Genomic DNA, 13,208 nt, shown 5'->3' on the forward strand with positions numbered 1-13,208 from the left:
TACAGCAGTCACTCCAATCGTCAAATCATTACAGGTGGTCCCGTGCCTTCGCGATCGTCCGGCCACCCGATACCATCGCTCTCCTCCGTGTCCGTCATTGCCGCACAACACGCACCGTCTTGCGCGAGCTTGGCTTGACGTTGGCCGCTGTGCCGTCCACCACGACCGTGTCGCCCTTGGCCACGCCGTATTCTTTGCCGCTGCTTGTGCTGGCTGCAGTGGCAGTGGCTGCGCCGGGCCAGCTGGCCTTCCACGGCTGCGTCTTCTCGGCGCTCTCTGCGCTCTCGGCGGTAACTCGCGCTGACGGCTTGACATTCGCCGCAGTGCCATCGACGACGGCCACATCGCCCTTGGCGACGCCGTACTCGACTGGCGGTGAGCTGCTGCCGGAGGCACGCGCCTCGACGGCCGGCCAAGCGGCTTTCCACGGCTGGGTCTTGGCGGCCATTGTGTGGCGAGGAGAGGGAGTAAGAGAGAGAGACAGCTGGTGTGGGTGTGATGCAGCCGTGGTGGTGCCGTGCACGGGGGACTGTTTGTTGTTTATTGTTTAATGTTTGCAGTGTCGATGTTGGAAGAGTCAGAAGGCCAAAATCGCCCACAAGTCCAAACGGGCGAAAGATAAGAGTCTTATGATAATGCCAATGGCTAGGCTCGGCTTGGGCTGGCGAAAGGGGCATGTTAGGGCAGTCTAGGCCCTCCTCTCCAGTGGCCGATATCGCTAGCGGTGGGAAAAACCGGGGACAGTCGCCGCCAATTGATAGGGGACCTGGGGGAACTGGCGGCCTGGCGGCAGACGGTGAGACCAGCGGTGACCGCAAGACTGCAGCCACGCGACCTGTTATCACGTAAAATAAACTCGACAAATCCACGCCATTCCTCCAGTCTGCCCAGCACTTCTGCATTTCTCATACAGAGGCGAGATCATGCACCAACGATAACTGCTTTTGAACAGCACGAAATAGCTCCATAGTGGGACAGCTGAGCCGCCTCCAAAATATAAAAATCGAGCATCGAGACGGATATTTGGCATCGGACCACCACATCGACTCGGACCGACAGGCTGCTGGCCTGGATAGTATAATACGGTAAGTATAATATGGTACGGGATATTTGATGGTTGCTCCGTCATTCTGAACAAATCTACGCAGATGATGTTCATGATACATTCCCCCAAAGCATCCTGCTTGTCTCCCTTCTTCATCACTCCTGAACGCGCATCGCCGCCCTGCATGTTTTGTGCTTCTTAATTTTGTGCTGTGCTACCCTTGTTGCTGATTAAAAGGCTATGCGCGTATATGCTGTGCACCCTCTGTGGCGTGCTCTGCCTGCGTGCTATGTTGTATTACTCGCTCAACGTGAGAATGCGTAGTTACTCAGTCCACGCCTTTCCGACGGTTCCACGGCCACATTTCCATGCTTCCCACGATATCCAGCGAATCCAACCATTGCCGGCCCATTCGCAGCTCCCGTACCTCCACCTCCATCTGCATTCATATCCTCGGTGCTATTATTAGAGCCGTCGTTGGCAAACTCACCAACTCTTGCACGAACATCCCCTACACTTCCAAACGTATGCCAAGATGTGCATACCGCACGTAGAACCTAAAACAAGAGCATCCCCGCCACGGCCAGGCTGAAGAGGGCCACGCCGGCCGCGCTCATGCCGCCCTGGCGCATTCCAGCAGCACCCGACGACGGCGGGCCCGGGGGGCGGGTTGCGCTGCTCGTGGGGCCGGCGCTCGTCGTCGTGCTCACGAAGCTCGAGGGGCGCGTCGTGGTCGTCGTCTTGGCCGATGTCGTGTGCGAGTGCGGATGCGCGTGCGACGACGTCGGAGGGAGCGTCACCGCGGACGTGGAGTTGACAAACGTCGTGGACGTCGTGGATGTCGTGGACGTCGTCCGCGTCGAGGCGGTCGAAGACGACGCCGAAGACGACGTCCAAGACAAAGACACCGGGCCCACCGACGTCGCCTCCGACGTGTGCTTGGCCGTCGTCACAGGTGTCGTCTCCGGCGTAGTCGTCACCACAATGCTTGTCGTTGTGGGTGACGTTGTGGCCGCCCAGCCGGTCGACGACGGGCCCCAAGCGCCCGTGTCGGATGGTCCCCAGGCACCGGAATCGGTCGGGCCCCAGCCAGAACCACCAGAACCACCAGATCCACCAGAGCCACCGTTGGAAGGGCCCCATCCGCCGGGACCGGAGTGGCCCGAGGGACCGCCCCAGGCGCCGCTGTTGGACGGGCCCCAGTCAGACGACGGCCCACCCCATCCGGCAGGACGAGTGCCGGACGGGCCCCAGCCGTTGCCGTTGGGGCCCCACGCAGAGTTACCGGGAAGCCCGTCGTTGATTGCAGCCATTGTGAATGTTGTGGAGTGAGTAGACCGACGTGAGAAAAGGTTAAACGTGTGTGAAGAAATATAAATCAAAACGCTTGAACGAGTGGCTTTTTTGGTGCTTGTGCAAAACGAGCGGCTTGGGAGAGCAGTGTACAGAGCGGAAGGTAAAGACAGGGGAGGGAGATGAGAAAGAAAGGTGAAGAGGGACGAGAACGAACGTGAAAGGAAAAAGGTCTTCACCTCTGTCTTTTAATACCCAACGACGAAAATGAAAGAGCAGACGACGGCCGACACCACGCGTTCCAGTGCTTGCTGCCTGGATCCCGGTGCATGTCTCGAATTTCTTGTTTATTTCCCGTGCAGCTGCGGTGAATTGCTTTGCCTATGGTTCTGTGTTTCTGTCCTTTTCGTTGGCCGGTCATGCTTCCTCCTCACCTTTCCCTGCTGTCGCTTCTGTGTATGACACGCACACAGAGCCAACGACTGGTGGATGCTGGTGGATGCGGTGTGACCGCCGTGAAACAATACAAGGCTAGACACAGGAGAGAGGGTTGGGGAGAAAAGCATTGGCCATTCCTTGGTACACTGGCAAATTGCAAGGCTGAACAATACTGTTGCTACGAGCAACATCGCATAAGAAACGACGCGCATGCTGATGAGCAGCAATCACGCAAGCCACGGTCATCTTGTCTGGGCGGATGTGGAGGAGCGAAACCTGCAAGGTTGTGTCCATTCCCCGTAGTGTCCATTCCTCGTGCTGCACACAGCAGGACAGTTCACGTACCACAAAACCGGAGCACCGCCACTTGGGTTCCGGGATGGCGAGCGCCTCTCTTTGCCCTGATTCACATATATAATAGCAGGACCAGAGAGCTTGCAGCAATCATCCTTGTTTCTTCTTTCTGTTTTCTGTTTTCTGCTTTCTGAATTTATGTCTCATGTCGCTCCGTCGTCTCCAAGTGAACCACATAGATGACAGAAAATAAGAAACAGAGACAGAACTCACACGGCCACGTCGCACAAAATAGATAGAGCAGATGTGCAAAAAGCAGGGGTGGAGGTTGGGCGGCGAGCAAACAGAGCCATGGTCGTCCAGAGCCACTTTATATAAATCATGCGTAATTCGCTGCGCCATGCCGCATCGTTCTGGGATGAGACAGAGTTGGACAGCAGATATTCAACTCCCTTTCAGCTACGGCCTACGGCGACCGAAAGCCAAGACAGGGGCCCAAAATAAATACCCGGGAACCAGCAGTCGGAGAGGCAGGTGAATTTCCAGTTGTGCTGCGCGAACGGGTGAACGGTGATTATCTCGGGAAATAGGCGTTTCTAGAGTACATGTGAGCGCCTCACAATACTCAATGTGGACAGACATGCAACGAATTTCAATAAACATGATGCAAAATTGCAAAACTGGCCATATACGATGGCTCTGTTCTCTGGACACCCAAACCCGAACGCTATGCAACATAAACAAATAATACACAAGAATGACACCATATACATATAAATGCACATACAAAAAAAGTAAAAAATACGCAGCCCCATGGTAGAACCGTGGTATATCTGGGTCTTGCCCTCCTTCTCCCCCCCTCCCCATCAGTACTGCACGAGCATGTTCCACGCCTGGTGGGCCAGCACCGTGCCGTGCAGCGATGCCAGCTGCCACCACGGCCACAAAAGTGTGGGCCCGAGGGCTAGTCGCCGCGTCTGCGGCTCAGCGCTACCGCTGTTGTCGCGCCAGCCGTGCGTTTCTTCATACGTCTCGCCGTTGTACTCAGCGTCCTCGCCAGAGGTCGTCTGCACAACCAGCGTCTGCCCCGCCTGCAGCATCGTCCACATTTGCGTGGCCATCCAGGCAGCCAGCACCAGACTGGCCAGGCCTAAGCAGAGGCCAACGAGTGCAGCGAGGTCGGAGCCTTGGCCTAGGCCACCACCACCACCACCACCACCACCGCCACGATGGCTTGCACGGCGCCAGCGTGTGACCGACTCGGTCGTGCGGGACAGCGCCAACACCGCGCAAAGGCCGACTGTGGACGTCTCCACCAGACGCGCGTACGGCTGGATGTACTGCACGACCAGGGCGTCGGTGCTGGAAACAGAACCAGAACCAGAACCAGAATGAGCGGAGGTGGCGCCGCCACCTGCAATGTCCTGCAAGCAGTAGACGGCAGCCAGCGAGGCCAGCGTCGTCAGGAGCGAAGCAGCACGGCCCAGGACGGCGTGGTGGTCGGTGGGTGTCGACGTCGCTGACGACGCAGGGCGTCGACGATGCAAAGATGCTCTCTGTCGTCCATCCCCGCCGGACGACAACGCTGCGTCGCCTGGGTCGCCTGGGTCGCCGGGCCCTTCCTCTGTCGCACCGCCAGCGCCCAATGTAAAGGTCTGGCTGAAGAGGTCGGACAGGTAGCTGCCCGGGTCGTCATTGTCTGCGCCTTCTCGGCCGCCCCGGCCAGCCATGCCTTTGTTCGCATTCTTGGGCACAATGTCTTCTGCGAAAAAGGACGGCTGGGCAAACTCGACCGACGATGAAGTCCCCCTTGGGCCTTGGAAACCAAGATCGAGCGTCCCGCCCCGCCGACCATGGGCGCTGTCACCGTGTTGGCTGTTTTGACCAAAGGACGCGTCGGCACCGGTACCGGCACCAGCTCCATCGCCGCTATCACCCAGCGCCACCTTCTGTACCAGTCTCGGTGCATTGGGCCTGTTGAAAATGCGCTGGGCGATGCTCGTCGGCGCCGGCGGCACCTTGTACCAAAACGGTCCGCGATCTGCCTCGACAGGCGTCTGGCTAAAGGCGCCAGCTGAGGACTGTGATGGACCCTGGCTGAACTGACTGGCGCCGGGTTCGTACGTGTTGAAAGCGCGGTGCGGCGACTGGGCCGGGGTGTGTCCATGCGACGATGGCTGGGTGGGCGTCCAGTCCATCTCGTCGACGTCAGCGGCTGCCTGCCCATATGCCTGCTGCTCTCGCGGCCAAGGCTGCGATGGTGCTGATCCGGGGTCTCCACGGGCCCCAGCTGGCCATCCACCGCGGCTGCCGAATCCATTCTGCGAGTGTTCTTGTGGTAAAGCATGGGACTCCTGCGACGGTCGCCAGCCATCCCACCCGCTCGTGCCGCCGTCACGTCGTGCCAGCGGACTAGATTGCTGCATCTTTGGCGTCGGCCGCTGGGGTGTCGCCGAGATCTCGTCAAGCACATCCGACAGCGTGTCGAGCCCGCGCCGCCGGTTTTCCGAGATGTGCAGCTGATGTTGTTGTTGCTCTTCAGCGGCCCTGACGCTCGCCCGCTGCGGCGTCAACGGCGTCTCCGGCAGCTTCGCAAAGAGCGGCCGCACGTCTTTGCGGATCGCGCGCGGCGCCACGGTGTAGAGGTACAAGATGAAAAAAGCTGCTACGGCGTGAACGCCGGCGACGGCGGGAGGCAGTGCTGGGGTTTCTGCATTGCCGTCCGCCCCACTGCTGAACGGTGCAAGCGGTCCCTGGTAGTCGGCCACCTTGGCGAGAAGGAGCCGCACAAGGACAATCGTGGCTTGGTGGACATACCATGTCGGGATGCCGATCAAGGGCTTCGTGAAGCCGCGGACGGTCTGCACAAAGAACGGGTTCCACCAGCAGCTGGCCAGCGTGGCTGCAATGCACGCTGACCGCAAAAAACCGGTGTTGCATACGAGTAGGCGCAGCAAGGGCTCGACGAGGACCACGGCGGGACGGCGACTCGCAGTCTGAGAAGCGGCCGAGTCGCCAACAACGGCGTCGCTGTCGAAGCCGAGATCATCTGTGCTGGGAAGCGATGCCACGGGAAGCAAGAAGCTCCCTAGGACGCCCGCCTGCCACAACATCTGGAGCAGCAGGCCGGCCCACCACAGCCTCCGCCCCAGCCAGTTGCTAGCGTCGAGCGGCGTGGCACGCGTCAACCGTACCTGCCGGCTGTAGTCGACCATTCGCCGCAAGTGGTCCGTCTTGGCCGTGTAGCCGGCGTCGCGGATGCGGTCGAGCACGCGCGGCTCGCAGTCGGCGCATACTTGGGGATAGCGCTGCTCGAGGCCCTGGCGGAACCGAAAGTACTTGCGCTCGAGCTCGGGGGTGTCTGGGTGGTTGGGGTCAGATGGGAAATACTGGGCGAGCGACGAGATGAACAGATGCTGGTTCTTGAGGCAGGTCTTGCAAAAGACGCCGGACTGGTCTCCGTTGCCAAGACTGGGCGAGCCATAGCCGCCGCCGTTGCTGCTTGCGCTGCCTGGGCTGCCAAAGCTGTCGTGGAAGGGCTCGGGGCCGGACGCAAAGAAAGGGGAGGTCGTCTCGGCAACGGCCGTCGTGGACGTAGGAGGGTCGGTGATATCGCCGTTCTGTATGGTCAGCGTCGACTCTATTTTTACGAAAAATCATTTGTAAACGGCGTCGCTCACCTCGTCCAGGTAGTTTGTCGCGTCGCAGCTGGAGCAGGTAAACTGGCGCACGCTGCTGTCGTAGACATTCGACGACCGGCGGCCACAGTAGAAACAGCTCAGGTAGCGAGCTCGCCGGAGTCGCACCATGGCGGCCGGCTGTGAAGAGGAAGAGGCAGAGGACGATGTCGATGTCGGATTCCAAGTTGATGAAGACGAGGTCGTTCGGTCTGCAATTGGCGTAGCCCGCGGTGTTCTCCCGCTGCCGACATGTGCAGATATACCATCACCCGCTGTCGAAAGCAGTCGTCAAAACAAAGCAACAGCGCCGCGCCTCGATTCGCGTGGCTGGCGGCTCGTGGTTGGTTGATGCGTCGTCGTCGGTTATTTCTGCCGTGTGTCTTTGTGCCTCTTGTTTCTGGTGGGTGAAGCAACTGCCCTGGAAGGAGCTCCCTAGCGAGCAAGAAAGTAAATACTGCCGGGCGGTCAGGCGCTAAGCTCCTGGAAGTGGGTCTCTATCAGACACCGATTCACACCCCTGTATTAGTCGCTTAAGAAGCCTAAACGTGTTGTTCGAAGCTTCACGTTTTGGACAGTCGTGACAATTTACCAACTGATACTCTGTTTGCAAAAAAGAGGTACCGTCACCACAACTTCCCTCAACCGAGGACAGTAGGCATCCTGAGCTTGCCTAGAAGAGCTTGTGCCATTAGGTTAAGAACAAAGCGACGGGCACACCAAGATGGGCGCTCTCGTCCAGGCTCTCTTCATCGGCACTGTTTTGCTCACTGCCATTCTGCTGCTGGCCACGGTACGTCTACGACAGTATGGGCTTGCGTTTCTTGTACGTCCGTCTCTAATGTAACCTAGGCACGGTACATGGCCGTGGTGCGCAGCAAACGCTCGGCCATGGGCAAGGCGTGGAAGGCCGCTTGCCAAGGCCCTGTGCCCGACGGCGTGCAGCTGCCAGGAACCTATTTTCTGTATGTCCTCGGCTCGGGCGGGCACACGGGAGAGCTCTGCGAGATGATAAAGCAGCAGTTCCGGCCGAACCCGCACTGCCACCGGCGCTATATTGTCACGTCGGGCGACCACCACTCAGTCAACGCCGTCAAGCGGCTCGAAGGCCAGATCAGCCGGACGTTTCCCGTGGACGAGAACGGCGTCGCGCCGGGCGGCTCGTGGGACATTGTGCACGTTGTCCGTGCACGTCGGGTGCATCAGCCGCTGTACACGGCATGGTTATCGGCGCTGCAGAGCGCGCTGTCGATTGTGCAGGCTCTGGTGCGGCCGCCAAACCAACAGCAGACGACAAACAATTCAAAGAGCGCAAAGAACGCAAAGAACGCAAACGACGCCTTTGCATACCCGAACCTGATTGTTACCAACGGCCCCGGAACGGGTTTTATTGTGTGCTTGGTTGCCGTTGTGCTCAAAATGCTGTATATCGTCCCGACCAACCGCTGCAGCGTTCTGTTCATCGAGACCTGGGCGCACGTCAGCACACTGAGCCTGACGGGCAAGCTGTTCCACTACAGCCGCCTTGCCGACCTGTTTGTGGTGCAGCACGAGCTATTGGCGGCCAACACGGGCCATCGCTTCATTGGCGACGTCACCAAGTACGGCAACCTGCTCGGCATCCGCAAGTCTCTGGGGCGCAAGGAGGCGTGACGTGTTGGGCGGAACGACTCCAGGTCTTGCACGATTTGACACGACATATGCAACCGTCGGAACGGCCATTTGGTTGTAGAAAAGCAACACATAGACCTTTGGACACAATACGCAATGAAACATCTGATACATTGATACACTGGTTCCTCGTGAGATGGCTAATGTACACAGGCCACAGCCGCAATCTCCATCTCCATTCCATGCGCGTGCCCGTTCCGTCGTCTCTTCTTCCCTTCGCCTGAACCCCAGCCTTCTACTCTTATATTGGTGCACTGTCCGCGGACTCGGTCGGCGCCGAACCGAACGGCGTCTCCTCGCCGAAGGATGTGTACGCCTGGCCGCGTGTCGCCTCCGCCTTCGCTGTCATGCGCTTTGCCCAACTCTTCCAAGACTCGAACACACGGTCCTCTTGCCTCATGTTGTCCACCAGCAGCGAGCCCTTGAAGTAGCCGCCCATCATGCGGGCCTCCTCCATGGCTACGCGGCGCTCAACCTCTTCTCTGTGCCGCAGCGCGTAGAATTCACGCCGTGCCACGTCGTAGGCCTGCTCCTTGGTCATGCCCGAGTTCATCAGCCACATTTGCCGCTGAACGACGCTGTCGAGCAGTTAGTAGTGGCCACAACGCGGAGGGAATGGGGATTGTGGGGGGTGCCCATGCACAGCCCGTCACAAAAGACTTACCACTCCCCGCACAGGGCCAGGCCATCCTGGTAGAGTCCCTTGCTCCAATCGTACCGCTGTGCGTCCTTGCCGTCCGTCTCCAGCACAACCCGCGGCCGCGCCAGCTCCCACGGGTGGTCCTTGAAGAAGGTCTGTCGCAGCTCGTCCTCCTCGTATGTAATGTTTTGTGGCCGGTACGTCCGCCGCGGCTTGCGCAGGCGCGGGTTGGGCGGCTGCAGGGCCACAGGGACGGTGCGCGTGAGCACTTCGGCCGGCGGGATCTTCTCGACGGCCTTGAGCCATGGCGGCGCCACCGGTCTGTGGTTGCTGTTGATTTTGCTCGACAGGTGCTGGTGCACGACGTCGGCGACGCGCAGGGCACGGAATTGCCGACCCATCGTGTCGATGCGTGTGGAGGTGAAGGCGGAGCAGAAAGTGGAGGAAGAGGAGGAGAGGAGGACGACAAAAGAAAAGGCCGCTAGGTTTGGCCAATTGGTGTCGGCGGTGGCAGCGCGAGTCGCTCAGATCGGTCGTCCGGCTCGTCCGGCCCTCGTCAATGGATGCTAGGCGTCAGTGTGTCGACGGTGTCGTTGCTGGCAGACAAAACTGGACGGTGTGGTTTAAGCCAAAGCATCAGTCGCTAATTTTTTTCGGCAGCTCTCGCCATGCCGATTAGATGCATATACCGACGAAATGCTACCGTTTGCAGCAATCCGACTTCAAACTCCACTGTAAATTTTGGGTGCGATAAGATAAAGCCCCCAAAATTGACGGTACAGGCACCCCACAGCGCCTAGCAATTAGCTGCAGTGTTGCCTTTTTTTTTTTGCCTCTCACTGTAATTCGTACAGCCGCTGACAACAACGGCAAATCATCTGCACCAACCGCACGACATACGACGCGACACAACCGGTCCCGGCTCCCGGCCGCGCACATCCCAGCACAGCTTATATGACGCCGCCATGCCGAACAGCCCATGAAGGCCTCACGCCGCATCAACAGGACCGTCTGTGGCGCCGTCCTCTCGGCCCGGATGCCTCATTCCGCAACGGCACCTGTTTCCGGCCGGTCGCCGCCATCACGATGCATCCATGAGCAGAGTCGACGGCCGCGGCGGCAAGGACGACCGCGGACAACTGCGACGTCGGCTTGGTTTTTTGCCGCGGGCGCCGCAGACCCGGCCTCTGGCACGCTGTTGCCGATGCTGTTCCCTCCGGCCTGGAACGACGCCTCGTGGCAGACACCAACGACGCAGAGGGCCATGCATGTCTATGACTCGGCATGCCGCCGGGCCCAACGGGCCACGAGATGCCCGCGTGGCAGCCTGGAGCATAGGCGGTCCGGCCATACGTCCACAGCCGCGGCCAGCCGGCCGCCATCGCAGGAGTTTGACGACATATTCAACGACGGCGAGCTCGAGATCAAGAGCGACGGAGTGACGACAGCGTCACAAAGTCAGAAAAGCGGCCCTGGAAGCAGGCCGGAACATAGTCGCGACATATACGGGAGGAGGAGAGCTGCAGATATTGAACACAGAGACGAAGAGTTCTACGACATATACGCAGAGGATTATGATGACCGCGATCTGGAGCCTGCTAGGTCCCCGGCGTATACGACCACGACGCCGTCCAGGGCAGACCAGCCGTCGTCTCGAGCCTTCGACGAGGACCCCAAGAGGGAAAACGGCGCAGACAGGCTTGATACCCGCCACAGCGAAGACCCACGGCCCGACGACAGCTACTCAGACGACTACCACTCTGACGACATAGAGTCTAGGAACAAGCCTTCTCACGACACATACAACACTCGTGACACCCACGATATTTATCCTAACAATGACCCCTTCAAAGACGCCTTCCACGAAGACGCAGACTCCGACAGCACTCCCTCCACAAGGAGGTTCAATCCCGACGATATCCAGTACGAGGAATTCGTAACCACACCCAGCTTCACAGACGATTTTCGCCACAAGGACTTTCAATCGAGCGCCTTTCACGCCGAAAACCGTGTCGCCGATGGCGTCCATCCTGGCCAGAATCGGCGCGGCCACGACATGGACGACGAGCCATACACGTTCCCCGAAGAAAACCACTCCAGCCACTTCGACGCCTATGACAGCTACCCCCACCATGGCGAGCCGTACCCGGAGTCAAAGCGCGTCAGCAAGGAGGAGCTGCTTGCGCTCGTCGGCCCGCCCCTCACCGGCGACTCGGCCCACGAGTACTTGGCCCGCTTGAAAGACCCGGATATCCGACGGCACAATGGTTCCTTGGATGATCGCGACTTGCGCGTCGTGGACGACAACGCCAGCACCGAGACGGCCATAACGTGGGACGACGTGCAGAACCTCGACGTTCGAATCCAACAAGCCGTGCGCGCGCTCGACCACGACGTCGTCATGCGGCTCAAGGACCCAAGCGCCGTCCCGGCCGAGCTTGTCTACCAATCGTACCTGCGGCTGCCCGGCATGCGTATGTCGTACGTGCCCGACGAACTGCGCCACGGCCTGCTCCGGTCGCTCAACATGGAGGAGCGCAAAAACGCCAAGTCGATGCTGCGCTTCTTTGCCGTCGTCGCCGACATCAAGGACTGCGGCCTGCCGCTGCTGCGCGCCGAGTGGAACGCGGCCATGGCGTTTGCCGGCCGCTACGTCGGCTGGACCACGTCGGCCGAGAACATGGCCGTCATCAACCTGTGGCGCGAAATGGAAAAGGACGCGGGCATCCGCAGCAACGAGGTGACGTTCAACATATTGTTCGACGCCGCATCCAAGTCGCACAACTTTACGCTCGCCGAGATGATCTACGACGAGATGCTGAAGCGCGGCCTGCGCTTCAACCGCTACCACCACGTCAGCCTCATCCACTACTTTGGCCTCCGGCTGGACCCGGACGGCATCCGCGCCGCCTTCCACGAGATGGTCGAGGCGGGCGAGATGATTGACACGGTCGTGCTCAACTGCGTCATGGCTGGCTTTGTGCGGTGCGGCGAAGAGGATGCCGCCGAGCGCATCTACACCCGCATGCACCCCCGGTACAGGATGCGGCAGCAGCAGCAGCAGCAGCAGCAAAATGAACTGAGGCAGGGCAATGGACACCCGGACGTCGTCCTCCAGATGAAACCGAAACCGAAAAAAGGGAAGAACGCGTCGCCGCGATCGCGTGGAAGCTTTGTTCTGTCCTCGGACGCCTCCACCGGCAACCCGCCGTTTCCCAACAGCACGGACTACAAATCCGAGCGGATGCTGTCGCAGGTGCTCGTCATGCTGGCGCACGAGAACCGGTACAACGACGACCTGCGCGCCGCCCACCAGGCGCTCATGCCCATCCGCCCCACCCTCTCGACCTTCCGCGTCCTCATCAACCACCACGCCTGCCGCCTCGGCAACCTCCCTGCCGTCACGCGCTACCTCGACGACATGAAGTCGCTCGGCATCCCCCTGCATGGCTCCATCTTCCAGGCGCTGTTCAAGGGCTTTGCGCTGCACGGCGGCGCGCAGGGCATGTACACCGACTGGAGCGCCGCGCGCCTGCGCAGCATCTGGGCCGCCCTGCTCAAGGCCCTCGACGACGGCACCGAGGGCATGTACATTTCCGTGTGGCTCGTCATGTGGGTGCTGCGCGCCTTTGACCGCTGCGCCACGCCCGAGATGGTCTTCAAGGCCTACAACTCGCTCATGTCGCGCTGGACGCCCGACGAGGTCCAGTCCGATTTTGCCATTAGCGTCTTGCACAGCCTGCTCAAGGGCCGCGAGGTGAATAAGAGGACGACCCCCGAGGAAGTCATTGGCAGCGGCGCCCACAACAGAATCACCAAGTACAAAGGGTTCAGCCATATTGAACCACGAAAGTCTGTCCTGAAACAGCTGGGCTGGCGGTCCTTTCAATGAGTCCGTGTGGTAGACTCGGGTGGGGGCTTCGTCTTGAAATGTTTATAGTTATGTTTCTATGGCCATGGCCCTGTAACGACCATATCCTTTTGTACATATTCCGCCTGGATTGAGACGTCCAGCGTATTACGAATGCATGCATCCGGTCCAATGGACGGACTCTTCACCTCACTTCGTCCTGCGTCTGTGACAGCTTTATCGAGACATCCAACTCTAACCATTCACAAAAGACAGCTTGACGTGGCCATGGCAAGGTCG

The 13,208-nt window shown here is 59.6% G+C and overlaps 6 protein-coding genes across 6 annotated transcripts; 2 read left to right on the forward strand and 4 right to left on the reverse strand.

Moving 5' to 3' along the window:
* Positions 1-94: 94 nt before the first annotated feature.
* On the reverse strand, positions 95-448 carry SPBR_01127 (uncharacterized protein; the record flags this gene model as incomplete). Its single annotated transcript, XM_040759445.1, has 1 exon — positions 95-448. One exon carries the CDS (start codon positions 446-448, stop codon positions 95-97), a length of 354 nt encoding a protein of 117 aa, XP_040618780.1.
* Positions 449-1,602: 1,154 nt separating this feature from the next.
* Positions 1,603-2,358, reverse strand: SPBR_00973 (uncharacterized protein; the record flags this gene model as incomplete). The annotated part of the gene is made up of 1 exon (XM_040759292.1): positions 1,603-2,358. One exon carries the CDS (start codon positions 2,356-2,358, stop codon positions 1,603-1,605), a length of 756 nt encoding a protein of 251 aa, XP_040618781.1.
* A 1,578-nt stretch (positions 2,359-3,936) lies between these two features.
* Positions 3,937-6,879, reverse strand: SPBR_00155 (uncharacterized protein; the record flags this gene model as incomplete). Its single annotated transcript, XM_040758475.1, has 2 exons — positions 3,937-6,690; positions 6,751-6,879. 2 exons carry the CDS (start codon positions 6,877-6,879, stop codon positions 3,937-3,939), a joined length of 2,883 nt encoding a protein of 960 aa, XP_040618782.1.
* Positions 6,880-7,471: 592 nt separating this feature from the next.
* SPBR_00893 (beta-1,4-N-acetylglucosaminyltransferase) lies at positions 7,472-8,400 on the forward strand (the record flags this gene model as incomplete). The annotated part of the gene is made up of 2 exons (XM_040759212.1): positions 7,472-7,540; positions 7,600-8,400. 2 exons carry the CDS (start codon positions 7,472-7,474, stop codon positions 8,398-8,400), a joined length of 870 nt encoding a protein of 289 aa, XP_040618783.1.
* A 259-nt stretch (positions 8,401-8,659) lies between these two features.
* SPBR_00953 (37S ribosomal protein rsm25) lies at positions 8,660-9,459 on the reverse strand (the record flags this gene model as incomplete). Its single annotated transcript, XM_040759272.1, has 2 exons — positions 8,660-8,996; positions 9,083-9,459. 2 exons carry the CDS (start codon positions 9,457-9,459, stop codon positions 8,660-8,662), a joined length of 714 nt encoding a protein of 237 aa, XP_040618784.1.
* Positions 9,460-10,037: 578 nt separating this feature from the next.
* Positions 10,038-12,950, forward strand: SPBR_00161 (pentatricopeptide repeat protein; the record flags this gene model as incomplete). Its single annotated transcript, XM_040758481.1, has 1 exon — positions 10,038-12,950. One exon carries the CDS (start codon positions 10,038-10,040, stop codon positions 12,948-12,950), a length of 2,913 nt encoding a protein of 970 aa, XP_040618785.1.
* Positions 12,951-13,208: the final 258 nt, after the last annotated feature.

This window comes from Sporothrix brasiliensis (assembly GCF_000820605.1).
Source record: "Sporothrix brasiliensis 5110 chromosome Unknown Cont19, whole genome shotgun sequence".
Lineage (NCBI taxonomy): Eukaryota > Fungi > Ascomycota > Sordariomycetes > Ophiostomatales > Ophiostomataceae > Sporothrix > Sporothrix brasiliensis.